The sequence below is a fragment of the Tympanuchus pallidicinctus genome, unplaced genomic scaffold (genome assembly GCF_026119805.1).
Source record: "Tympanuchus pallidicinctus isolate F22 unplaced genomic scaffold, pur_lepc_1.0 scaffold37, whole genome shotgun sequence".
NCBI lineage: Eukaryota > Metazoa > Chordata > Aves > Galliformes > Phasianidae > Tympanuchus > Tympanuchus pallidicinctus.
This window is the reverse complement of record NW_026294755.1, coordinates 720612-748082: the sequence shown is the minus strand read 5'-3', so window position 1 is coordinate 748082 and position 27471 is coordinate 720612. Positions and strand designations below refer to the sequence as shown.

General features: G+C 48.7%; 1 protein-coding gene across 1 annotated transcript; it reads left to right on the top strand.

Annotated features, from left to right (window-relative positions):
• Positions 1-11726: 11726 nt before the first annotated feature.
• LOC128088730 (zona pellucida-binding protein 2-like) lies at positions 11727-26608 on the top strand. Its single transcript, XM_052699505.1, has 10 exons — positions 11727-11742; positions 21621-21680; positions 22139-22243; positions 22688-22831; positions 22973-23185; positions 23329-23429; positions 23514-23685; positions 23946-24128; positions 24535-24616; positions 25002-26608. Exons 3-10 carry the CDS (start codon positions 22156-22158, stop codon positions 25324-25326), a joined length of 1308 nt encoding a protein of 435 aa, XP_052555465.1. The 5' UTR covers positions 11727-11742; positions 21621-21680; positions 22139-22155; the 3' UTR covers positions 25327-26608.
• Positions 26609-27471: the final 863 nt, after the last annotated feature.

The following is a 27471-nucleotide window of genomic DNA, read 5'->3' as shown; positions in this document are numbered from 1 at the left end:
AGTGACAGAGGGTGACATCCTGCAGGGATGGACTCCCCATGGGATGCTCTGTGTGTGTGGTGTTGGGCACTTGGGTAGGCACTAGCTCAGAGCTGCTGGCAATATAGAGAAGGGAGAACCCCCCCCAAGAAGTGTGTTTTCATTGTACATACTAAAGGTGTTCCCACAAGCGATGTGCTCTATGTTCCTTTGGGTTGTTGTTTGTTTGTTTTTTTAAAGCTGTCATTTCTGGTGGGGAAGAAGCTGCAAACTGAAAAGAGCAAAGGGAGAAACCCAAACACGTGTTTGCATTCGCATCGCTGCTTTTCCTTTCTCTCAGTGGTTTGCTCTGACTTTGCTTCCCGTACGGAGAGGTGTGTGTGTGTGTGTTCTCAGCCTTCTTTGATTAAAATGACTTTGATTCCTCTCTCAAGGACTCTGGGGGCATCTTTATGGTTTGGAGAAAACACCCCCAGCACGGCCCCTCTTCACTTCCCATCTGGGGGCTTTGTGTGTCCCCAGGTCCATCCCATAGGGCAGAGGAGGGATACAGCTTTCCATGAGGATACTGCAGCATCCCGTTAAAGAAGGTTAAAGGACCCCCACTATGGGTCTCCCACACTCCCAAAACCAAACACCTCTCTAAATTTTCCATGCAGCATCCTACGCTCCCTCTCACAGCTGAGCTGAGAGTAAAGGTAATATGCAATTAAGCTCCAAGTTCATTTCATACATCAGTGTTTACTAGTGAAATTCAGACACAAACACCTCTTTCTGGTCAAGCTCTTCTGCTGCAGAATTAATTTGCTCATCTCACTCAGCCTTGGAAAGCGCTGTAATTTGGTAAGCACCGTGCACATAAATAATAATTACACGTTCCCACTGATTACATGATTGTATTTGAAGTTATCAAGTAATTCCAAGATGAATGACCTGCCAATCGCTGTCTCCTGTGCTCTTGACAAGGTTGCAGCTTCTACAGACAAGCTTGCATTAACCCTTGGTGTTAGCCTGGGAGAATTTGGGCAAACAGAGGCACAGATTGCACTGTGTCACAAAACCAGATGCTGGGTTCTGCTGAGTGCCATCCTGCAGAAAGCTCTGCTCCATTGCTCCTGCATCCAGCCCTGCTTCAGGAGCAGGCAAAGCAATGTCAATGTGATGGGGGTTGGTGACCTACTTGGCATCCTACAGCATCCTTCCTCCTGGTGGAAGCAGTGAGAGGTGCCCATCCAGACCCAACCAATGATTCCCCAAACACAATCCCTTTCTGCCCCAACAGGTGCATCTTTTTCCAGCCATTTGCTGATACAACGAGGGGAAGACCCTAATTTACGTGCGCTAGGGGAAGGGTCTGAGCACCATGCCCATGGGGATTACTGCCCACAAGAGTTCCCCTAAGCAGTGACAGGGGGCAACTGCTCAAGACCCACAGGTCTCCTTCCCTGCTCCCTGGCTGCTTTGCTTGCTGCCATGCAGCCCTTCTTACAGGAGCACAGGGGTGGGACGATAGATGGTCCCATTGAGTTCCTCTAAAGCTGCATTTGTAGCATTCACAATCACAGAAGTGTTGGCATAGCAAAAGCAGGAGAGCACAGGAGAGAAAGCCTCACCTGGATGAGCACAGGTGAGAAAACCTCACTATGAGAGCACGTGTGAATGAAATGCACTACAAGGACAGGGCTAAGAGCTTGGTGCAAGCCAGGAAAGCAGTGTGACTTTGTCTACCGGATAGAAGGGAAAATAAGTTGAGATATACAGGACAAACGTTGTGTGATAAGCTGGAATTATGATGTCTAGGCTGAAGTTTGACCAGTAACGCAACACTAAGCCAAAGGCATGGTAATAGAAATGATTATGAGTCTGATGAAAATGATCTGAGTGGTTAATGGGAGCTATATTTTAATGCATTAATAAGGTTAAAGAAGTGCTCAGAGACCACAGGCAGGCTCAGCAGATAAGAAATGGCCCTTCTGTACTCCAGGTGGCTGTGTTCTGCAGGGCTGTGTGTGCAGAGATGCTTCTGGCCTCCTCCTCTGTGCAAGGCAATGCTAAGGGAAACTCATCCCATCCCCAGCAACAAAACCTGTCAAGTCAACGCTGAGCAGAGCCTGTGACAGTGACAGCAAGACGAAGTTGGCCAGCACCACGTCAGGGACCTGCTCCCTGCACAGCAGGGTTTCAGCATCTGATTTCTGTGCTTTTCTATTTCTTTTTTTTTAACCCAACACGCTTTATGATTGCATGGAGCAAAGTGTGGCTCCGTCCACAGAGATTTTCTGTTTTCTGAGCTGCATCTCAGCTGTGTTGTGCCAAAATTGTACGGAGAGATTTCAAGACCCCAGAGCATCACACATCCCAGCCTGGCAAAACAACATAGGAGTCAAGCACCGCAGACTTACTGGAGAGGATGAAGTGCAGACAGTGCTGTGGCAATTCAGGGAAATCTATGCAGAACTAGCAGCAATTAAATGAGGATCAACTGGGTTGCAAGAGGAGAAAATTGCTTCTTTCAAACCCTCTTGATTATAGAGCTGCATTGGCCCGGATCTCCCATGGCTTACCGCTGCTGTGAGCAGATGAGGAGGCTGTTAATCAAGATTGTCAGAAGCTTTCCCCGAGCCAAACACCCTCACTGGGGCCAGCCTCAGTGTGACCCCTCACTCTGCTCCACTGTTAATCAACGGCACCATCTGAAGGTGAGCAGCTTGTCTGTGCACCCGAAGGGCAGCGGGACACGTGGGAAGTGTTTCTATCTCTACCAGGGTAGAATCCAGCAAAGCCTCCATCCCTTCTCATCCCCACAGCCCTTCTCCATCCCTGACATCCCAAAAGGCCAACTGTGTCTGTGCTTGTCAGACCTTCTTGTCTGAAAGCTGCCAGGAGGGGCCGGGTGCCAGGAATGGCTCGGGGAGGATGGAGGTGTTATTTCTTCTCTCCATCACTCCTCACTCCCCGGAATGGCAGCCAGATGGACCAGCACCTCTGACGTCTGCATAGTCCCAGGGAGGGCAGGAGCGAACTGCAGTGAATTCAGGACAAGTCCTGCATCCTGCCAAGGTCCAATCTGACCCCCTAAAACACAAACCTCCTCCCCCTCCTCAAGTCCCACAGCACTGGGAAGGAGGTGGGCTTCATCTCATCAGCTCCTCTAAGCATTTCCAGGGGATTTTAAGGTAGAAGAAGGTTGGAGAATTGCTTCACTTTGCAGCTGAAGCAAAGATCCTGATGGGTCCCTTCTAACTCGGGGTATTCTGTGATTCTACGATTCTATCAAGTGGGTGCAAAGCCAGGCTCACACAGTGCAAGAATCTGCACCAAAAAAACCTGTCACTGGCTTAGAGAGCTGACCACCCCCATCCCTCCTCACCATCCATGCAGAAACCACACAGTAGATGCCACTCAGCAGCTGAGCTGCAGCTACCTTCTGTGCCAATTACATACTTAAGCTAATGCCACGCCGTTAATTGCATTAATAGGAGGCTAATTGCACACCTAACGGATATAAATGGGAGCTAATTACCTGACGCAACACTGGGCTCAGCACACAGCTGCCTGTCTTAGCAATGCTTGGGGAGCACCTTGCTGGCAGCCCTGCAGCAAATCACTGCACTGAGGGACAGAGATTCCCCCAGCAGGAATCACTCCCTGAGTCTTCCTGGGGTAAATTAACCCCATGGCATTAGCTAGGAGCTGTGTTTAGCTGTCATCACACACCTGGAAAAACACATACGGGGGCATCTCTGACCATGTGTTCAAGACTGATAATGAAGGGTGCTGCTTGCATCCAGCAGCAAAAGCACCCTAAGAATGTCCATAGGTAGTGATATCACCCTGAATACACTTGATATTCCCCATGAAAGGACAGGAAATAGGTTATTCCTGCCTGGAAGGAGCACCAAGTATTTGGGGAAGGCACTAACTCTGCTCAGGTGATGCTCAAGAGCCAGAGGACCATCCCAACACCAAGTTTTGCTCTGTGTTCCCCTTCCTGATGTCTGGCCCCACACTTCACAGCACCTTGCTAATACCCATCCCTCAGCTCCTCCAGCACCAGTGCATGAAAACTGAGATGGAAATGTCACACGGCCCCAACAGCACGTCCTCTTCCCAGCAGCATCGCAGCCCAGTGCTAAGCAGGCAGCAAGCAGGGCAGACACGCAGGTTCCTTCCCAAGGGCTCTGTGCCCTCTCACTGGAAGGTAATTAGTGCCTCTCGACTTGATGATGTTGACAAAGCAGCAGCAGTAGGGGTGGGAAATAGGAGGGCTGGGTGATGGGATGCCAGGTGTCAAATCTAGCCTAGAGAAAACGAGCTGTCCATTTAGGATTGAGGTAAGTTGGAGCATGCTCAGCCTCCTGCAGCACCTTGCAATTGAAGGCAGGTTGGTCAGGAAATGCTTTTTGCATAGTTAGACACAGCTATTAGTCAACAGAAACAACACAGATACCCTTAACTCTGCCCCTTTGACACCATGCTGGAAGCAATGTGTTTGGGAAAGTGAAGTACAGTTGCAATGGAGGGGAAAAAATCATCCAAATCCCAGTGATAAGCACAATTTGGGCCCTCAGAACACACCAATAAGAATAATTTTTAAAGGACTTGGAAGCAGATTTCCATTCAAACGTATCCTGGGTAGGGATCCTCAACGTGCACATCTGAAACAGCTCAGTAAAATATTTCAGTCTCAAAGGAGAAGAAAATCACTCTGGATTTGAGGGGAGTTTGAGACGAATTCCACCAGCAGCCCCACGCACACCACTCCACACCAGCACTGCTCATAACTCAACATTCTCTCCTCTACTTTCTTATTTCCAGCAGCCATTTTCCAGCAGGTGCACCCTGAGCAGAGCAGCCGTGGTTCCCTCTCAGCCAAACATCATTCTTTTTTCCTCTAGATCACAACCTTTGCAGCCATGCCATGCTGACACCTCTCCAAAGAAGGGGCTGCATTTCATTACCCAGGGCAGAGCGTGCTGCTTGCAAAGGAAAATCAATAGCTGTCATCCTTATTTATGTATGAGCTTTTATTAATGGGAATTTTGGAGCTGGGCTGATGTTCTCCATGTCTGTCCCTAATACTCACAGCTCTGTGTGCTCTTCCCCCCTCCAGTCAATAGCCATCCCTGTTTCTGAAGAGATGCACTTTAAAAACCTCTGTAATGCTCACTTCACCCAGAGGAGTGGGGTTTTTTTCCCAGCAGCTCGATAATATTCATGTACAATATAAATGCACACAATATCCTTTGATGCCCTGACCAGGCTTTCTCTCTTTTCTCCACCATTTCCTCCCTACAGCAAAGGCTCATAAAATCCTCAGTCCAAAATGTTGTTGTTTTTTGTTTTCTGTTTTTTTCTTTTCTTGAGAAGCATTTGGGGATTTATGGCTGCTTTCTTCCTTAATAAAGTACCTATTTCTTTCTTGTTTTTCTCTCCCACTGGAAGATAAAAACCCCAAATGTTGTTTTATTGGCAAAGCTTTCCGCTTGCTGTTGCCGAAAACCTAAGATACTTTGGCCAGGAACCAAAATCATGGAAGCCTTTCCAAGAAACATTTTAAAAACCTCAGAACCGCTCATGGTTGTGTAGGTTTTCAGCTGAAATTTTCCAAGTGGAAAAGTCCTATTTTTAACAACCACTGGGACAGATGTGATCTGGGATGTGTCACACATCTGCCACCTCTGTGTTCAGGTTGCATCCTCCTCCGTGCTCCTGGTCACAGCAGGATTGGGGCTGAGGACCCCCAGCAGTGCCTTCCTGACCCTGATTCCTTCTGCACGATCCCTTCTGGGGGCAATTTATTGCTCCTACGCCCAAGCAGAGAGCACAGGGTGGGACATACTGGCATGGCACCGTGTTGGGTAGCAGCAATGCCTCAGAGGAAGTGGCTTTCAACTTGGCATCTCTCTGCAACATCAGTGAAAAATAATCCCCAAAGAATAAAATGGGAAGAGAGAAATGCAGAGAGCTGAGGGTCTTCTGCCTTTCTCCCAGTTCCTGAGGATGCTTCAAAGTCTTGGACCTCGTGGTCACATCTGGATTCTCTTTCTTTCTTCACCTCATTTATTCCTTCCTGAGAATGAATGCTACCTGCAGAGCTGCCCATTTCCCTTTGAAGAAAGATTCAATTCAAACAGTTTCTCCCCCAGACCCCCATCCCTGCAATTCTCCTCCTGCAACAAGAAGGCAATGATTGGAAACCAGATCTGTGGCCCTGCCAGCACCTCAACACACACAGCACCTCCATGCGCAGCACTGAGAGCTTGAATGCATCCAAATTGAAAACTAATGACACCATCAATGTGCCTTTGCTGGAGATTTTCTGCTCATTTTGTGAAAATGAAAGGAGAAGAGAGGTGAGCTTTTCTTGCACATTCCTTGTTGAGCTTGGAGTGCAAGGAACTTCTAAGAGCATTGCTTTCCATAAAGGAGTTCTCTCCTGTGCGGATGTGACCCCATTCCATTTTTTTTGTTGTTGTTTCTTTGTTTCTCTATTAAGTTCCAATAAAATGTTTTCTTCTCATTCCATCTCCCATTCCTACATGCTTGCTAAAAACTCCCCTGGAGATCTCCCTCCCTCTCCTTTTCACTGCAGACACAAAGCCAGGTGCCCTCTGGGTGTCAGAACCCCACAGAGGGCTCAAAGTGACAGCAGAGAGACCGAGTGGCCGCACATGGACAGCTGGGCTCCTGCCAGCACAGTGAGACTGGCTCAATTCCTCCGAGCACTGCACAGATCACCACATCTCAGCAAGCTCAGGCAGCTCCCAGAGCTTCTCCCCGTGGTTTGGAGTGAGAACAGCAGCAGTACAGTGGGCTGATGGCTTTCCCTGCACTGCAATCCCATCCCACTGCAGGGGTGGAGGAGACAGAAAGGAAATCTGCAGAGAGCTGGAGGTGGCATCAGATGGAAATCCCCACCAGGATTACAACCAGCCATGTTTTTATCCTGGTAGCTCATTAACTCCATGTGGAATAATCAGGTTTTCTAACCTGATTTCATTAACATGCAAAGTCAATCTCTATGAACTCTCTCCTGCTCTGCAGCAGGCTCCTGGGGGATCTGTGCTTGTACACCTGCAAGATTAAAGGCATGGTGTTAATTTAGCATCCCGAGTGCTGTGGGATGTGGATGCTTCCATCTGTGAGCAGCTTAGCACAGTGCAAAATCCTCCATGCAGCACAGCAGCAGGCTGTGAGCAGGCAATGGGGTGTGCTCCCACTGCTGGCCCTTGGAGGGCACCAATGACTCCAGGGATCCTGGCAAGACCCTATGAAGGATGGGATGGGGACACAATTGGGACCCCACCACCCCAGGAATGGTTGTCACATGCGAATATGTCGAAGTTACACCAGCCTATCTTTTTCATCAAGAATAGCAGGGCTTTGGCAAGGAGGATTCTACACCCTGCAGGCTGAAGCTACTGCATCGCATCCCCAAGCTGTCGGACAAGCCCTGCAATGTTCCCTCGCAGCTTGGATTATCCACGAGTGCTGGATTCCAAGCACTGAGTGTGAATTGCACCTTTCTGCCAAGCCAGGGAACTGCTACATATTGCAGTACCAAAACCAGAATCGTGTGCAGAGCCGTCCGTATCCCCCTGCACTGTCAGGGTGCTGGGGATGCTCTGGGATGCAGAGATGCAAGCAGTGAGAAGGAGAGAGAGATTGCCTTGTCACTCCATCAGTGATGGGTGCAGCAGGGGAACGGTGACAACTTTGCTGACAGCCTGGAGACATCACTGCTGCAGTCAGCTGTCCTGTTGTTTGCAGAGGGACAGCGTGATGTTGATTGTCAGGATTGTTCCTGTTGGCCTCTCCTCTTCCTTCCTGAAGGTTAAATGTGACAAAAGTGCAAAGATCTGCAAACCCAAACATGCCATTGCTCAGAATCTGTGAAATTCCCCTTAGAAATGTATGGTGTATAGGTGTGTGGATACACAGGTGAACATGGCAGGGCACTAAAACACCTCCTGGACAGGTGATAAATACGAGATGGAGTGGAAAGCCAGACTGCACCTGCAGCATCATCTTAAGGACATATTACTAGTAACTCTACCTTCCTTTGTAATTACTGAATATATTAGCTTATGACCCCTTCTCATTTTCAATTCCCCATTCTCCATTTCTTCTAGATTTAATTTACCTTTAAAACATTTCACACTGGGCTGTGCAGGCAGACTTTAACAAGGAAGGAGAAGCAGACACAGAGGCCATTGCAGTGCACCTCCCCATCACAAGAAATTGTTTAGACCCAACCAAGGCCTTTGTGTGATGTCCTTTTTATGGGTGTTTTGTCATCCTGGGTTCTTTGTTCACAGTCATTAATTTGTGAAGGGGGGGAAACCAAAATATGCTGAATGCAATGCATTTTTCTGCAGGTGATCAGCAGCAGTGTGTTGCAGAGATTCAATTTACCTTTACTATCAGTGTGCTTCACTGGACATGGTTAATTACTCTATAGCAATAATGGCTTCTACCTAATTTTTCCACTATTATCCATTTTTTTTTCACTGGGACTAAAAAGAGCCCATCAGCTGCTAACAAATTGCATTAAATTGGAATCGATTCCAGAAGTGTAATCAGAGCTATGAGAAACTCCCAAAGGTTTTAAGAGGGATCCTGCAGCAGTAAATACCCACCAGTTCACAGTGTGTGGTTACACATACGAGCTATTGCCCTGCAAGTCCTGCAGTGCTTCTTAGGTGAAGCTCTCCAGTGCTGTCCCACTTGAATCACTTGCTGCCTGAGAATGGGAAGCAGCAGCTGCCACTACAGAGGCAGCTGCAGCTTCCCTTTCTCATCACTCAAAATTGGTGTCATATTAGGGGTTATTTGGACCTCAGGTCAAAGCTGATGCTTGCAAAGAGGTTAAGCCCAGGCTTATCTAACAATAGCTGTACCCCAGCAGTTTCTTGGTGTTGGGAAGGCCAGGAATGACCTGATGTCCACAAGGGCTTATGACAAGGAGCTTCACCTACATCTGCAGTGGTGGGACCCAGTGACCACGTGGAAGGGAAATTCGGAGAGTTATTACATAGAGAAAGCTACCTCTGTACACAGCGAGCTGGAAACCAAGAACACACCTTTATATGTTCATCCTGCTCTTTCTCTAGCTCTTATTTTCAGTCTCCATCAACATGCAACATGGTGAGTAGCCCAAGTGTGACCCATTGGGGTGCTCTCAGGCCGGGCAGGAGCGCAGCTGCTACATAGGGACCAGAGCTCATGGCTCAGCGTGAGCAGTAGCATAAGCTTGTCGGAGGAATGCCGTGCAGAAGGATCTCCAGCAGCCGTGTTTAGACTTGCAGATGATAGCAGCATCCTTCTCCTGGTCTTAACAGGCCTTCGGGCATCAGGGTGATAACTCTGGCAGACAGGATCAATCTTCTGTGCCTGGAAACGGTGGGGAGCAGGGACAGGAAGATCCCCAGCCTGTGTTTGGCATCAATCAAATATGTGTGAGAATAGTTCAGTGATGGTAACAAAGCCGCAGGGAGGAGGAGAGCCGAGGAGATGCTCATGAATCACAAGCCAAGCAATTCAGCTGCGTGATTAAGAGAAGCAGCCCAAAACCACTGCCCACTCCTCCCTGGAGGTGAGGGATATTGGTGACCCATGGAGTCAGTGCATTCTGCCCAGTGCTGCTCTGCCAGCCCAAACCTGAGTGCTGCTTGAGATGCCCAGAGGGAGGTACCATGCTAATGAGCAATAATTAGCTTCTCCTTACGGCTGCCTAATGAGCTGTGTCTGAGCCACGCTGGACACCCTGAGAGAGCAAGCAGACACTGGGGATGAAGTGAGTAAATGCAACTGGCTCAACCCTGGAGCTCACTGAGGATGCTCTGTATGAGGAGAACTCAGCAGAACCACTTTCAGCCCAGTTCTGCAGTTCTGGGACACATGGGTGACTTCAGGAGCTGCCCGAGGTGACACTGGAAACCAAGGCAGAAAAATGCTTTGTTTTGTTTTTTTAATGAAAAGACAAGAAGAAATTGATATGCTCCAAATCCTCCTGCAATTACCTGCTGGGTATGTTGCACTCAAAATAATGGTCTCTAAAAATGACTTGTCTGGCAAATGCATTATCACAGCCAGAAGGAGATGCACAGCTTGGCTAGAGAGATGTTTCCTGAAAGGTGTCAACAAATCCTGGCAGATGTTTGTCCAGAGCTTTCCCAGGCTTGTGTTGTGTGTGTCCTGGGGTGAGCGAGGCACTGAGGAGCCCTCTGGTGACATAGGAGGGAATGCAGCTGTTTTCTTTCTAAGCTGTGTTTTGTCCTTCCCCTGCAGGGAGCCAAGAGGTGAAGAGGCTCCAAACAAAGCCTATATTGGAAGAAGGGAGAGGGTTTCCCCTTCAGCATGGAATCAGCCTCCATCTCACACCCCACTGCTGACTCTGCACCCATAGCCCCAAAACCAACCCCACTTCATTTCAGCTGCCCCCCTACTTCTTCCAGCGAACACATCCCTTCTGATTCAGCAAAAGCTGCAAGACTTCTCCGAAATCTTGCTGCTGCAGGATCTTCAATCTCCATTTAAGAGTCATTCAGATGTAAACACCCTCCTGCGGACCCAGAGCTGCTTACAACAGACGGATGGATGATCGGCATTGAGCTCTTTATGCCATAAGGCTGTGTTTTATTTGCCTGCCTTGGCAATAAAGTCTGGAGGTTGTTCAGCAGCAGCAGTTCAGCAGCAGTTTCTCGTTAGAAGGGCAGCATTTGCCTTTCTTTCTTTTTTTTGTCTGTGCATTCCTCTTTGCAATCCTCTACCTTCACCGGGCTGCGGGCAATAAATCAGTGTTTCCCAGGATCTGTCAGTGGTGCAAGGCTGATTCTCATCAGCAATGGATCTGTCCTGTCCCGTGCATTTGGCCCCACTGCACAGAATACAAAAATATACCTCTGCTGAAGGACACAATTATCCAATCAAGGCGGAATTCGCTGGGAAAAGAGATTTTTGTGGTGCACATCAATAACTTCTCCAACTTCTCAGTGCAAGGGCACACTGAAGGTGATCAAAAGAAAATTACAGCAGGGAGCTCTCCTATACATTTGATTGCAGAGATCTCTGCAGCCAGTTGCAGCAAAGGAGGGTACATCTAACAGGCATATTTCACTTCATTACAAAAAACCCACACGCTCAGAGCCAAAGTACCTCTTCACTACCAAACATGCTGATGCAATCAGCTCCTGAGCAATGCTGTGATTGTAAACCCTCATCTAGATTTCAGTGCTACTGCACTGTCAGACAATAACCAGGATGAGTGGCCGGGGGGATCACAGCCATTGCTGGCAGCGTGGTGATGCCCAGCATCTGCAGAGCAGTGTTTGTTGGTAATGCTGCAGCACAAGGGAAAAGTTGGATGGGATCCCATGCAGTCACAGGCAGGAGAAATGGGAAGGAGATGGGAAATTGCCCCTATTGCTTGTTTTTGGGGGACAGGGGTACAAACTTTACTGAAGTTGGGGAACCTCCATAAATGTGTAGGCATAAAGGTGGATCACTGTATGTATGATGATGGTTTTACACCAAGGCTGGGTATAGCAGAAATACTAAGCCATGGCTTGAACCAGTGATTGAGCACCTGGTGAGAAGGCAAGGCCAACCTAGGGGAGCTCAGCTCCATGCAATGCAATGCACCTGAGTGACTGGAAGGGCTGGAGCCAGGACCCACCCCTTGCCAGACCTCATTTAAGGGTTGGCAGTGGAGGCAAGGGATCTTAGTGGAGATCCCTGTGTATCTGAGGGCTTCTGAAGGTAAGGAGCTCATTTCCTTTGTTTCTGTGCCTGCAGGTGTTGCATTTGAGCAAGTCTGCACTTGCTGCAGCCTAGGACTTTGATGGGCTGCTGTCGTTGCTGTGTTTTCCATTGTGTTATAGTGTTAAACTTGGAAACAAATCTCCATGTATGTCTAGGCACAAGGATGGGCAACTGTATGTACGGTGATGGCTTTTTGAAACCTCTGAGACTGGGAAACCTCCATAAAGGTGTAGGCACAAGGATGGATCACTGTATGTATAGGGACAGTTTTAGGTAACCGTGGAGACTAGGAAACCTTCGTAAGTATACAGGCACAAGGATGGGTCACTGTACGTGCAATTATGGTTTTAGGCTCTCTGTGTCTTCCAGTTTTCAGTTTTTCTCTTTTGGTGTCTGTGGGTATCTTTCTGTCACTGGTGGATTGTTGGACCGTTTCCTGTTGTTGTAGAGGAGATCAGAGCACGCAAACCCTTTCCCCACTCCACAGCTCAAACTTAAAGGCAGAAGTTGCTCCCAACAAGAAGAGTGAGGATCCCATGTCCACCTACTGCAACAAGTGGACTCCAGCCCCAGTCATGCACTCCCATCGCTCTCCACATCCCTGCTTTCACACCAGGCTTTAAGGCAACCCCCAGTCCTGTTTCCATGCCATGAAACAAGTGTCCTTTTGGATTCAGGGTGGAGCACAAATGCATATTTCTCCTTACTCCAGCTGATATCACCTAAGGTGCAGTCAGGATCTCAGTAGCACAAGCAAGTTGTATGGGGGTAAGCCTTTAATGCCTCCTGAACCAAAGCTTATTCAATTATTTACAGGAAGGGGTTATAAAAATGTACTGAAAACAGCCAGAGATTAGGCAAGGCTTTCTTCAATCCTAAAGCCCCTCTTTCTCTGCCCCTATTGATTCCACGGTTGAAATACATGAGTGCAGAGTTTAAGAATGAAGTTTTTTTCCTCATCCTACCAGCTGTGCCATCCTGTGTCTGCAAGCCAGAAATATCCCACTCACATCCAGCCTGCTTCGCACTGGGACTAAGAAGTTCTCACTACCTGGGGCAGATTAACCAAGAGTGTGCTGGTGGATGCGTGGTGCTTTGCTCCCCTCCAGTGCACAGCTTTGATTTATTGGTGCTTCCTGACCCTGACAGCTGGTTCTGTTTTGTGCACAGCAGTCCTTGGATCATCACGGTGAGCTAAAAGCATTGCGTGAAGCTCTGCCTGAAGCCAAAGGAAAGGTGATATGAGCAAGCAGCACGCCTCTGATCCTCAAAGTTTCAGTGCAGTGTCATTTTCCCCCCCTCCCCCTATCACAGTAGATCTGTAGTGCTTTGTGCTGGGAGAGATTTCTCCGACACTCTTAGAAAGGAGGAAAAATCCTGGGGAATGAGAGTACTTCACTAACTGGAACTGCCCCACCTGCAGAGGGCCTATGGGCACCTGGTTGTATATAGGGATGCCAGCAGGAGCAAGATGAATCCATCCCATGCAGAGCATTGGCAGCCACCCACCAGGAGGTTCCCTGAAAAATAGGGGTCTTTATGAAATCCATGCTGCCAGACAGGAGCTGTCTGCAGGCATCTAGAAAAGCAGAATTACTCACTGTAATGATGGTCTGGCACAAGTTTCCTTGTTATGGTCACATGCTTAATACAGTAACAACTACTGACAACAAGAAAATGCTCAGAGTTCAGGAAATACTGTGTTTTGCTTGACTTTATTAGCAGGTGGGCAAAGTAAATTGCCCAGAGGGTCCCTCTGCCCCCAGGCCAGCTCTGCCTGGGCTGAGTGACCTCCCACACCCCAGGAAGACCACAAGCTCAGGGCTGTGGGTTAAGGTACAGACCCAGCACATAACAAAGCTGTTATTGTACACTTGTCCCTGGGAGAGCTCGTCAGGTTCAGAGAGTGATGGCTCCATAAGCGGTGTTGTGTACAGAAGTGCTTTGGTTCCAGGCATTGTCATTTAGACAATTTAGTTGTCACTGAAGACAAAGAGGTGACTTGCATGCAGTGGATGAGCATCTGCAAAGGTGAAAATAGCAGAATCTGAGAAGCTTTTCTCATCCTGTAGGGAGAAGGCATAGTGAGAAGCCAAATGCCTGGAAGTCATGCCTTGTAGCAGAGCTCAAAGGCATTATCACCAGAGGCTCACTGTGGCAATATAGAGACCTGCTGACCCCATGTTGCCCCAGGAGCTGTGCAAGAGTGAGTGAGGACCTGCTGTCACATCCTATTTTGCTGTTGTCCAGTGGAATTTATTTGTAGCCCTGGCCATAGGTGAATGCTTTGTCCTAGGGACAAGCTCTGCTCCTTGCTCTGTGCTCATCACTGCATCAATAAGAAGAGCTGATGATCCCTTGTAAATGTGTAACAGCTGGGAATACCTCGGTGGGATGAACATTTTGCCAACCTTGAGGTTAGTTATTCGAAAACTCTTGCCAGAAGCAACAAACCTGGCACCTGCTGTGAGCACACCTGGTCCCAAACATCACAGCAGGGCAAGGTGAGAAGAATCCCAAGATCCAGTCTGCCACTGCCCCCCGTGTCCAGTCATCAGCCCAGCCCCTGAGATAGCGGATGTTGGTGTTTGAGATGGGTGGACGTGCCTTGGAGTTTGAATAGGGAAGGCTGGAAACTGAAATGTGTGAGATTGAGTGCCTTGGCTTGTTTTTCTTCCTTGCTTTGCTTTGGCTTGCTGAACAACCCCATCTGGCTTCTCTGAACAGCAGTGTTACTCACCTTGCACTTTATGCTTTCCTGGGGATCAGTAATAAACATCCCTTCAGTCGATAATGAAACAGGAAGGAAAATTAGCGGCGTTTCTACCGCAAGCTCAAAGCCAATCAATCCCAGAGAAATGCCATGGCTCTCACATAGGGGTCAGATACCTGCTGGGATTGATGCCCGCCTCTCCCTTCTTCAGCTTTAAATACCTCCCTGTTTTTCCAACAAATGATATTTCTCTCCCTAAATTCAAACCTTTCCCAGGAGCAGACGGCTCTTCCATCTACTTCTGCCTTTAAGGTGACATTTGGCGAAGCTTTAAAATCATCCATATATTTGTTTTGAGGGTGAAATTTTTGTTTGGAGCGGGGAAAAAGCTTGGAGGGAGGTGAATGGAGCTGAGGAAAGGCAGACCCAGCTGGCTTTGGGATGACTGCTTCAGGGAGACAATTGCAACCCATAAATATTGAACAATATTGGTGCCATGGAAGGAAATCTTTTGGTGGAGGGGGAGGGGGGGAGGTGAAAACAGAGATGGGGTGATCCAGGCTGAGTGCTAAAGAAAAATATCTGCCTGTGAATGTGGCCTTCTGAGCACAGGCAAGGTGGAAGCTCCATCATTTGAGGATGCTTGGAATTGCACCAAACAAGGTCTGAATGAATTTCCTCCAGGGAGCAATCATGCACCAGCTGAGACAGATCTTTCCTGCCTTCCCACCTCTCCTTTTCGCTACATTTTCTTGTAGAACTGTGGGTATCACTAAGGAAATTATTAGACCCATTTCCCCAGTGGCTGTGTGCTGCCTCCCTTCTGCTAGAGCTGCAATGGCCCTGCCAGATTGGTTTTCCCAGGGCTGTTTGAACTCTGTGTGTAGGGAAGAGGGGTGCTCAGCCCCTGCATTGCAGTGGATTCCACAGCCATCATGCTGCCTTTAATGGCAACCAACCACAACCTCAGGATTCTGAGGACAACAAGCAAAGCAGTTTGGCATCACCCTTCCTGTGGCACTGCGGATGTTATCAGGGGGATGGATGATAGAAGAGAAAGAGCAAATGGGAGCCAGAGTTCCTGGAGCAAGATGCCTGTTGGAAGCTGGAAAATAATCCAAAGCCTTTCTCAGAACACTCAAGGATTAAAGCATTCATCCTGAGGTGGGCAGCTTGCTGGCAGTGGTTGGACTGCACCAGATGTGAAAAAGCTTTGTGGAAGGAAAGCCTCAGTGCCCAGAGAGAGCTGAGCTCTTGACTGATGCGTCTGCAGCAAGCAGCAGAGGAGAGGGTGCCTTTGCTTTCACTGCCAGCTTTCCTTCATGAAGAGCAGCAGAAGGGAAGAAAGCATTGCTGCAATGCTGCTGAGATGGGCAGAGGTCACACTGCTCCCACGTTGCCCTGGGGTCAAAGTCTCCCTGTTCCCATGCTCCCTGGGGGTTGCTGCAGGGCGTGCTGTTGTGCAGGACAACATCTGGTGTGTGGCTTTGGGAGAGGTCACTGTCCTTATCCCCGTCATTTAGAGGAGGGATGGACATGCAGGAGAAGGGGCTAGCCTGGATTCACCCAGCTCTTCTCAAACAGAAACACAAAACCAGGCTTTCCAGCCCTGAGGAACAAACTGCAGATCCAATGGCTCGCTCTGTCTGCCAGCTCTCATGGTTTTTGTTTGCTCTTGTTTTCAGAGAGGCCAAATTATCCCTGCTTAGATTAGAGGTAGTATCATTTCTTCAGCCTTCACCATGGAGAAAATCAGCTGGAAAGGGCAAAGTGCCATCAGTTACCTCCAGGGCTTCGGGCTGATTTGCTCTCCATGTTCTGGAATAGTTGGACTTCAGGGTGAGGCCAAGTGGAGAGAAATCTTCATCCCAGAAATGGTTGTTATCTTTATAAAGGTATAAAGTTGTTGGAAAAGAGACTTAAATTTGAAGTGACCATTTGCCATAACTGCAACTTTGCCAGAAATTTGCTGTAATGTGGAATGACTCAGAAATATAAAACTAAGGGAAAATCCTCTTCCTTTTTTTCAAGGGAGAAAAAGAGATGTATCCTTCTCTAAAATAGAACTGAAAGCTCTGCAGCATTGGATCGTATTCAGAATAAAAACTGCAGAGGAAATAATCCTGAGGATCTGGTTCCGGTCCTAGCACTGCCACCCTATGAACTGGTCCTCTTATTCAGAACAGAGGGGTGTAAAATGCAGCGTGTAAATCAATAGGTCAGTCAAATCTTAAGACAAATCAGGTCTGGAGATCACCTGCAATGCTGTTATTTTCCTGCATTGATGGATGTTTCGAGCTGCCCCTTTTCCAGCCAGGCAGATGGGATGCCTGTGACAAGAGGAGTATATACATGGCTTGTGGTGTCCTGTGCAAGGAGGGCAGAGAGGTAAACCTCCAGTCTAAATGGGTCCTATGGAGCCAGTGGGATGCTGTCAGCCCAAACTGCTCCCTAGCTGCTTGCCTATCCTTCTCCTTGAGCTAAACATGCCAGATGCTGTGACTATGTCCCCTCCTAACAGTCAGGGCTGTGTACCCTTCTCCATCACCTAAACATCATCCTCCAGCTCCAAGCTAAAGCTTGGGAATGGCCTGGCACACATGGCCCTCTCAGCCCAGCTCTCTCATGAAGATAAATGATCCCATTTGATGTGATGACAGAGAACAGCAGCTGGGGCAGCCTCCCAGCTGCTATAAGGGCAAATCAAAGCCCTGAGTTTGGTATGGAGAATAAGACATCATCAGCATCTGCAGGCAAGGAAGGAGATAGTTTGCCCAGCTAATTAGCTTTGGGTGCTAATGACACCTAGAGCAGAAGATCCCAACTCACTGAGGTGATGTCTCTGTGCTGATTTGAAGGAGTGTGAGCAGGATCCAGGCACAGGGAATTGCTTCCAAAAGGATGTCTGTGCTTTTGATTTGCACTTGGCTTGATGTGTATGAGCACAAAGGAGAGCCTGCTGTCCTTCTGAACCAGTGAGAGCAGAGGTGGCCTTTGGAGGACACCCAGAACTGGGAGTTGGACGTTATGACTGTGATATGATGCCAAGGCAGAGATGGGCAAAGCTCAGAGCTGAAAAGCAAGAAAGAATCTACTCAAAGAGCAACCAAGACACTGGGATGCTTCTGCTCCTGGCGAGTGAAATCCTCACACAGAGAAGATTCTTTTCGTTTGGTCAGAGCCTTCCATTCTGATTATAATCACAGCAGCTCATTCTGCCTCACCTTCTCCCTAGCAGTGATGGGGTCACCCTGCACACCTCAGCAGGAAATCTCTAAAGGAAGTGTCTTTTACAACAAGTCTCTGTGATAAGAACATAGGCACCTTATCAAAACGCTTTGCTCTCTGTCATATTTTTTTAAATAAAACCTGTGCCAAGCTTCTCCACCCAGCATGCCTATGGCTCACCCCAACCTCATGAGGCCAGGAGACAAAGCTAGGAGATGAAGCCAGGTATCTGCTACCCTCTGCTGTTTTCTTCCTGCTATATCACCTTCCTCTAGTAGAACTCAACACTACTTTCTGCTTTCCTTTATGACCCTGTGCTATCTGGCAGAGAGAAACCATTATCCTTCCCATCAGGAGATGCTGAGCCTGCTGCCCACTCCATCTCTCTGCTCCCCCAGCCTTCCCACCCCCTTCTCCCAAATATCATCAGCTCCACACACACAGCAGCTGAACTTCCCTCTGTCTCCCAGCCTGCTTTCCATCCTGCTCACTCTTCTTCTCCCCCTGTCATTATGGTTGGGCCTTTCCTCCCTCTGCATTGCTCACAAATTACAAAGAGCTCTGAGAAGAGCTGGGCTCTGACCTGCCAAAGCCCTTCTGCAAGTCTCAGGGAACAGCCTGGCATCACTGGGGTTAATTCAGAGGTAGCATCAGAGCAGCTCCTGCCTTTGTTATCAACCCTTGACCCTTCACAGAACAAAACAAGCTAAGAGATAAATGCCAGCTGTGTTGCTTTGGTGCCCATGTTGAATATTTATCACCACAAACACTATTAATCACAAGGAGAGGTATGGGCATAATTCCTTGCTAATGAGCCATGTTGAACTGATTCTAATAGGGTCCAAAGTGCAGAGTTCCTTTCTCTCATCACAGCTGCAGAGCTTTCCTCTGGGGAGATGTGCATTGCTGTATTTCAGAAACATCACAGGGAGATGGATGTGACCCTGCATTGCTAATGCAACTAATTGGCTACGATGATCAGGGTCACTGCCCTTAGAAGACAGCATTCCTAGAGCAGAAGACTCACCAAAGCACGGGTTCTGGTCTGAAACCAAGGCACTAAGTGAGCATCTATGGTGCCATGGCCAAGTGATGGTGTCATGGGGAGGTGATGGTGTCCAGGTGATGCTCTGAAACCCCAAAGCATCTCTTTAGGAGGCAGCTCAAGACATCCAACTCTGGCTTCCATAGGCACTCAATGGCAGCTGAAAGATGCATGTTCCTTCTGAGTTCAACAGCACAGCAGAAGCTAGACAGCATCATCAAAATCTTGTTCACATCGTGGTTCCTTTGGGGAACTCCCCAAGGTACCAAGGCTTCTTCTCATGAAAGGCCACAGATGGTGGCAACTTCACCCAAAGTTTAAGCTTGTTATCTCTCTTTCTTTGTGGATCAAAGACTTAAATGTGCCCAGCCTTAGCCAGATTGTTTTGGAGAAACTTCTCCAAAAGAGTGGTGATGCATCAGCACAGGCTGCCCAGGGAGGTGGAGGAGTCACCACGCCTGGAGATGTTCAGGGAAAGCGGAGATGTGACACTGAGAAATGTGACTTGTGGGCATGGGGGGGGGGGGGTTGGAGTTGGACCTGGGGATCTGAGAGGTCTTTTGCAACCTTCATGATTCTATCATTATTCAGCATCAGCATTAACTCAGTTTTCTGGTAATCCAGGCCTCCCAAGCAAAGGTAATTGCAGGAGACCAGTGTGGGGACATACAGACTGTGAGGTCCTGACATCTGCCAGCAGGGTTAGAGGGAGACAGAGGAAAGGATGGAGCATGATAGGATGCTCCTCCAGCTCTGGGCACTGCTGCAGTTCATGTAAACTAAGGGCAAATGGAATTTTTGATACAAAATGCCCTCAAATCTCAGATCCTTTTCTTCCAGCCATGGAAGGATGCAGAAACTACTCAAAATCAACTTTTATTTTGGAGGGAGCAGTGGTTAATTCTAAGTCAGAACAATGCAGGGAATGGTCTTCCAAGGGCCCATGGATGTGGTTGTTGCACTCTCCACCAGATAAGTAAATGAATAACAAGTGCCACAGGACAGTGAGAATCAGTATTCATGGCATTTTTTTATGGCTGCCCAGGCTCAGCTTCATCCGCGAGCCTGAATTTTGCATTTCAAACAGAGAGAGGAGCACTGTGCTATGTAAGAAGGGTGTCCCATCTCCTGATGCTGCTCTGATTGCTAAGCATGTTTCCTGAGAACTCACAAACACATCCTGCAGTGAGCTGAGGAATGCAGAAAATAATAGGATCATTTCAGAAATGTCACACCTGCCTCAGATCAGACGTACTTTTAGCCTGGTTTCCTCAGGAAATGAGATCCATAGAGCAGTTCTGAGCCTGGCTTGGCTGCTTGCCCTCTTTCTAGCTGCTTCGTAAGTGTCACTCCAGTGTGACACAGCGGAGGGCTCTCATGTGTTTGGATGAGATGTGATGGGGAGAGAAGTGCTATGCCTCAATCCAGCCCAGACAGGAGGGAGCACCGTGCATTGAGAAGCAGCTTCCCTCCTTTCATCTCACTGCTTGCACACGTATGTGGTTCTATCCCAAGTGATTCCATGCCAGGCTTTGTTTATTTCTGCTAAAATACTGTCAGAGAAACTTGAGGCGTAGGGGGATTTCAATTTTTTTAAATTTTTGTTTAGAACCACTAAGGAGCCATTCATCACATTGTTCATCAGGGTGCAGATTTCTCCATTGGCACAGCCTGGAAATGAGCAGCTTCCATCCCTCAGCCCTGCCCTTCCCTTTGGCTCTGCTCTGGCCCCCACCCCTCAAACCACAGGGAGGGGAGGATGAGGGTTTTCTCATGATTTCATCATTCAGGGAGGAAGATTGGAAGGAAGGGCTGCCTTTGCTTGTCATGTCTTTCCCCAAGAATAGTTATCAGTGCTCCCTGCTGCTTTTAAATTGAGGAGTGCTCCAAACTTCTATTGTGCCATAGCTGGAGTGGGAGGTCTGTGAAGTGGGTTTCTGATTTCTCTTATTTTTTTTTAACTCGTGCTGTTTTCTCAAGCATAATATTTTTTCACACCACAGTAGGATAACTGAACATATTTCTTTCCAAAATCACTTATTTCTCTCCCACCCTTCACCCCCAGAAACCCTGGTACAAGTGAATAGGAGATTTCATCCCTACTTTTCCCAAGTTTCCATCTGTCCATATTGTTTAACAGCTCATTTTAGTTCTCAGAGTACAATCATAGGAAATTAAATCTCATTTCCAAGACAAACAGGAACATTAAGGAAACACACCCCTTTTCAGGCATTCAATTCTGAACCAAGAGATTGCCTTGAGTTATAGCACAAATTCCGATCTAGGCTTTCTGGGTCATACTTGCCTCTTGTTCTTATAGGATTTCCACACACACACAAAAACAAACAAACAAAAAAAGCTTTGCATAGCACTCTCATCTTCTGTCTCCTCTTTCTTTCCTCTGATCATCACTCTTGGTCACATCACTGCAAACCCACAGCCCTTCTTCTAGGATATTCCCACCTGCACTCCTTCAGATGCTGCCTGTCTACTGATGATCCCAAGAAGGCCCATGGTTCCCGTAGACCCCAATCACAAAGAATGCCACCTAGGTGGGCAGGAGACTTGGCACTGGGCAGGAAGCCTCCTGCTGTCATACTCTGAACCATCACTAAGGTGATGGAGGATGCACTGGATTCCTCGTTGCCATGGTAACTGGATGCCCCGCACTGACAGCCAGGCAGGATGCTCTGTTCTCCATGCTTCTGGCCAGACCTTGGAGCACCTGGGCTGTTGGGGACCATGGAGATCCTGACCGTGGTCCTTTGGAGCTGCTCAGGTAAATGGATAGCACAGAGGTGGATTTATTCTGCTCTGACTCTTTGGAGAGGAGAACATAGTGAGGTGAGAACCCCCTGCACTGAGCACTGCCCCTCTGTTCACTCCTAGGACAGCCAGCATTCCTGTCTGAGGACCTGCCTGCCCGCTCCAGCTGGGAGTACCACGGGGGTGAGATCCCCAAACCCTTCTGCAGAAATTCCCTGATCCATCCAGGGCTCTCCTTCCAGGGTTGAACAGCCACCCTTCCCAGCCCACGTCCAGACTTCTGATGAGAGCAGCCTCTCCCCACTGCCTACTCTGCCAACAACCCAAGCAGAGGATGTAGCAGCATCCCAAGTTGCAGTCAGCACCAGCAGAGCCGTCCCAGTCTGATTCTATCTTCTCCATTAGCTCTGGCCTCACTTCTTGCCACTTATTCCTCCAGCTTCTGGTATTTAATTTGCTCTAACCCCACGAGCATCCTCAGGTCTCCCTCCAGTATGATCCTCCATGGAATTGGGTCCATTCAGATCTCCCATAGGTTCACAAAGGATTTCAGATCCTCCTCTCTCCTCATTCCCATGTCTGTTTCTTCTCAATGCCCTGAAACATGCCCCAGTTCTCTTGCTTCTCTTTCTCTGGCTTAGGTGACGTCTTCATCCACATGGACAGCAGCCTGTATTCATTGCCCTGCAGCACAATTGAGCTGGAGGTGGCCAATCCCACCTACCAGTGGGTGCGGGACAGTCCAGGTAAGGTCCTCACTCCCCTCAGCCACAATGGGCTCTGCTACTGTGAGGCAAGAGAGGTGTATGAGGGGAAAGAGCTGTGCAAAGTTCTGTGGAGCAAATGAGAAGCAAGTAAGGGCTGGGACCTCATGAGAGTGCGTGTGTTGGGGGTCCTGACAGGCTTCGTTAGGAATATATTCAGGCTTTTGGATGGTTCTTTTATAGACAGGGATATCTCTAGCAGAGGAGAGAGCACTGGTGAATCTTGATTTCTTCCACCTTACTCTTCAACACCTCATCAGAGAAGGAAGGGAATGAACAGCTTTGGGAGTTCTTGTAGAGTCTTTGTTGTGGTTTGAGGAGGGCCACCCTAGGACAGCCCAGGAGAACATGGCACAGCCACACAGGCACTGGGACAACTCAGCACAGCTCCTGGACATCTCTCAACCCCTCAATTTCCTGCTCTAGACCCCAAGCTGCTCTCAGTCACTGAAGAAGGACATCTCCTGTTCCAGAACTTCCAAGCAGCTGACAGTGGGAACTACTCCTGCACCATGTCCTACACAGAGCATGGGCTCCCTGTGTCCCAAACTTTCCACTACAGAGTGTTTGGTGAGTCCTATGCTAAAAAGCGTGAGCGCAGGAGGGGTGGAGGAGTCATGGAGGGAGAGGAGAGAGCTCAGCCCTGTGGTGGAGGGAGTTCCCTCTAGACAAGGAGGAAGAATCAGACACATTTAGGGCTTTTTCCTATAGGCTACCATGTGCTTGGAGGCCTGGAGATTTTGCTGGTCTTCCATAGCAAGCTCTGTGAAAACGAGTGGACCAAGATGTTCCTGTGGGATTTACAGGAGAGGTTGAAGCAGCTGGAGGTTGAGCAGCGCTGCAAAATCCATGTCAAGGCCACCGCCTGCTTCCCCTCCGCCGACAATCCTTCAGATGAGTTTGTTGTCCAAGTACATCTAGAAGGTAAAAAATAAGCTCTGTGGCTTCTGAAATTACGAATTCCTGCGAGAAAGTGATGGCTAAATGTTTGAGGTGTTCAGGGCTTTGCCAGCCTCCCGCTGGAGCTGCAGCAGCCTGAGCTGTGTTGCTGACTCTCTGTACTCTAGTGTCCTTCTTCGGGCCCAATTGGGATGAACAGTGCAAACCCCAAGGTGTGGAGGTGGACACATACTGCTACCGCAAAACAGTCCAGCAGAGCCTCGAAAAGGTGAGCCCTGGAACCACTGCAACTGCTGCAGCGTAGAGGGCCTCTGCAGCAAGGGCTCAGCTCCTCTCTCGACCCCCTCCCCAGGTCCAGCAAGCCATTACCAAATTCTTCAAGGAGCACGTAACCTTCCACGTCACTGGGGATGATATCTCCAGAATTGTCTTCACCACTGTGTTTGTTGGCTTCTTGGAGATCAAGAAGTGCAGCAAGGGCTACGGGCAGACCAAGCAGCTGCGAAGATGTCTCGAGTGTTGTAGTGAGCCAAGAGTCCACCACCCTTTTTGATTTTCCCTCTGCTTTCCAGCCCTGCTTTCCCCTTCTCCTCTCATGCAAATCTCTGTTTCTGGGTCTTTGCTGTTGTTTCTGTGCACGCTGAGCCTGGGGAATGTGCCATAAGGGGTAAATCCAAGCCATAAATCACCAGGGATTGGTTTTTTTGACTCTTGTTTGAGTGTATCTGTATGAAGCAGCTGGTGTTGCTGCTCAGAAATAACTTTCTTTGTGTTCTCTCCTCAGTTGTATGCCCACCAGGGACGTTCAGCCCTCCTACAAACAGACAGTGCTCACCATGCCCCATGGGAACCTACAGTACGATCTATGGGAGGGCATTTTGCACCCACTGCAAGGATGGCATGATCACCCAGGGGCTGGGTGCCAGATCCACGACTGACTGCGTGAAGGAGGAAAGGACCAAGCAGGGTACATCTGTTTGCTGCTGGAGCAGGGCAAGGCGGGGACTGGGTGGCTCAGTGCAGGGCAGGCAATATAGTGGGACCCCAGAGCAGATGCCCAGATATGTTGGCCGTGGCAGCTTCTACTGACTAAGTTCCCTTTGGAAACAGGAAACTATTGTCTCTTCCATCATTATCTCTGAGGAGACCCCATCTTCCTCACTGCCCCTCTCATCAGGCACTGAGCAATTGGATCTCCCTTTACCTTGCTGTTCCCATCTTCCCTTTAAGCTCTGCTAACTTCACTGCTAGGAGTACTGTAGGTCCCATCATCTCTGGTATTTGGGGAGACTAACACTAGGGTTGTCCCCAGAGCTTGCACCAGTGGGACTTATCCTTTTGGGGTAAATCAATCCATTTTTCTTTCTCTTCAGTTGACTCCATCATTCGCAAGATCCCGCTTCTGCTCCTCATCATCTTGCCACTAGTACTAGGCACCAACATGCTCTTCATCTTGTAAGTCTCAGCTCCTTCTCTCAATGTGAGGTATTTTGTGTCATTCTGTTGGTTTTGGTCCCCCAGCTCTATGTTCCTCTTTGCAACAGATGGAGCTCCTGAGCCCATCACTGTGACACCAGCAAAAGACAGCATGTTAATACAGGAGTGCAGAATACCTGTGGAGGGGATTGGCAACAGTTTACCTCATAAAATCATAGAACATTTTGGTTTGGAAGGGACTTTTAAGATCATCTAATTCCAACCCCCTGCTAAAGGAGGCTGTTGGATATATGGCCCTGGGGAATCCTGGCCCTGAGAGTGGTGCTGGGTGGCTGCATGGTTCTGATGCTGGTTCCTGGCATGGGGATCCCATTCTTCACTCTGGATCTCTGTCTTTTTGCAGTGCCTCTTGCTACTGGTACCGAGAGTACCAGCTGTCATCGCCAATGACTTCCAAGACAGCAGGAATCACCAAGGCAGTGAAGACAGTGACCAAGTTCTGTGGGATCTCCAGGCAGAGCCTCCAGGCTGGCCCTTCTGCTGCAGCTCTCAGCATCACCAGTGAAACTGACACATCTGAGGAGGGTGAAGAGGAGTCCTTGCATGGACAACTCACCCCTGCCAAGGCCCCAAGCCTTGCTGCTGTGAGTGATGACACACCTGCTGTGCTGGAACTGGAGGACAAAACTTCAGTTTTTGAGATTCCCTCCACAAATGCAGGCCAATAGTATTGAGGGAGAATATCCTGACACCTATCTGTGTGTGCCTCCATCCCATCCACACAGGCTAACATATCCAGCAATGAAGAAGAAGGACACGTTTCTCCCTGTCGAATTTGTCTTTGCAAATTGTTCTGATTACAACTATCCCCTTTGCTATAAATATTGGCTTTTATTCTTTATTCTTTTATTTTACCTCTCTTTGACACTGGATGTGCCTAACACAGAGAGACATGGAGGTTACAAGGGGGGAACCTAGCATACAGATTGAGGAACATTTTGTCTTTACTCCTATGAAGCATCCTTCCTCAGGCAGGGAGCCAGTCTTGTACCTTGCACTCAGCTTCCTTTCTTTACCCCTTGTAAAATCCAAATTATTTGCTGGGATCAAGGTTACATGGCTTAGGACAGGACAAAGCTGAGCCTCAGATCTCTTCATTTTCAAAGCCAACCTCAGCATGCAGATCCTTTGAAAGGATTCCCAATTTTGTGGCCTCAGAGAAGAGATCATTATTAGTTAAAACTTTCCTGAGCCTGGCAGCTGTTGGTACTCCAGGAGAGGGCAGCAATGCAGTGTGAGAGGCACTGCTCCAGCAATGGGTGGTTTTTAATAAAAATGAGCTCTGGATTCAAAAATCACACAAGAGAAGGGGTTGGTTCTGCTGCTTGGAGTAGAAGCAGCAGATTCAGAGCAGGAGTATTGGTTCCACTCCAGATCTTGTGTTTCGTACAGTAGTTTCAGGGCACTAAGCCATCCCAAGAAACTTCTTCAGCAGAAAATGTGCTGGGAAACTCTTGGCTGAGGTCCACAGCCAGCAGACCTGTTGCCCCAGCAGTACTTGGGATGGGATATCAGATACTGCCTTAGAGATGAGAATGGGGAGAAGAGCCCAGCGGGGAAGTGGCAGAGTAGGGCTCAGGTGAGTGTGATGTCAGTGGGGCTGAGGCTGCCGGTGTTCAGCTGCGAGGTGCAGGCAGAAGGGCTGCTGGTCAGCTATAAAGCTCAGTAATATTCTCCTTTGGTCCTTTTCCAGCTCTTAGGATGCTCTATGAGACTGAATGCAGCTTGGGTGTCAGCACGCTGAAGGTAGGGAAAAAACAATGATGGGAACACTGGGTTGTGAGGCAGGGAGAGCAGCAACATGGAGTAAAGCTGGAGGAGGTGATGGGAACAGGCTGCTCTGCCAGGCTGGAGGTGCTGGGAAAGGCTGTGTGTGGCTGTCTGAGTCAAAGGATCTGGAGACCACTGAAGTTCTTAAAAGTATGGACACGTTCAACTACCACAGTCACTCTCAGCTTCTTCTCTCTGCAAAACCCTAAAAGAATTTGCAGCCCTGTTTTGAATGAACCCGCAGGGCTGCAGTCCAAAACACAATCAAGTTAATGAGGCAACACTAATGCCCACTCACTGCTATGTACATGTCAGCAACATGAGCAACATGAAAGGAGGCTGCTGCCTTGGTAGGGTCAGGGATGAGGAGGCAGCAGCTGCTGCTGCCCAACTTATCTCTACAGCCCAGCTTGGAGGGAGCAAATTCCTTCTGACCGATCTTGAGGTGAGCATAATTAGCAGGTCTGTGTTGAGGGCTGAGGGTGGGAGTCACGGTTGTCTAAAGGTGGGGGGAGCTGCCTCTAGAGGTGGGCTGACCCTGCTATCAAGGGCAAGGAGCATGGGAGAAAAATTCCCTGTGCCAAGGTCTGGCTCCTCCAGCAAGGCTCAAAGAGTTCCCCATGGAGGGAGTTTGGGCTCAGCTGCAAGCACACATGTATGATCTGGCCCACATGCACTGTCCTGGAGTTGGTCAAAAGCCCCTTCGGATGGATTTCTGCAGTGTTTCAGTCTCATGTCCAACTAACTTCTTAGGACTGCTTCTCCATGGGAACCGTGCTGCTTCTGCACTACATTTAGGACAGAAGCGTGTTAGCACACATGGTATTCTCAAACACCTGAGGATGTTTGTGTCAGCATGTGTTTAGCTGCTTCCCTGGGCTGGGAGTTAAGAGAGAGGTCATTGGGTTTCTGGAAAACCAAAGGGATTGTTGGCGTGGGGTGGTAAGGCAGTAAATGGCAGCAGTGTAATCATTTGTAATCATCAGCCCACACTGCTATTTGACCAGATTGTTATAACTAATTATGTTATGTTTGCAAGCAGT

What these genes read in the sequence shown, in the direction of transcription:
- LOC128088730 (XM_052699505.1), top strand. Translation starts at nt 22,156, where the DNA reads ATGGACAGCAGCCTGTATTCATTGCCCTGCAGCACAATTGAGCTGGAG. An exon ending in TGTCCAAGTACATCTAGAAG is followed by an intron (nt 23,186 to 23,328) that starts GTAAAAAATAAG and finishes TCTGTACTCTAG; the next exon opens with TGTCCTTCTTCGGGCCCAAT. An exon ending in ACCAACATGCTCTTCATCTT is followed by an intron (nt 24,617 to 25,001) that starts GTAAGTCTCAGC and finishes GTCTTTTTGCAG; the next exon opens with TGCCTCTTGCTACTGGTACC.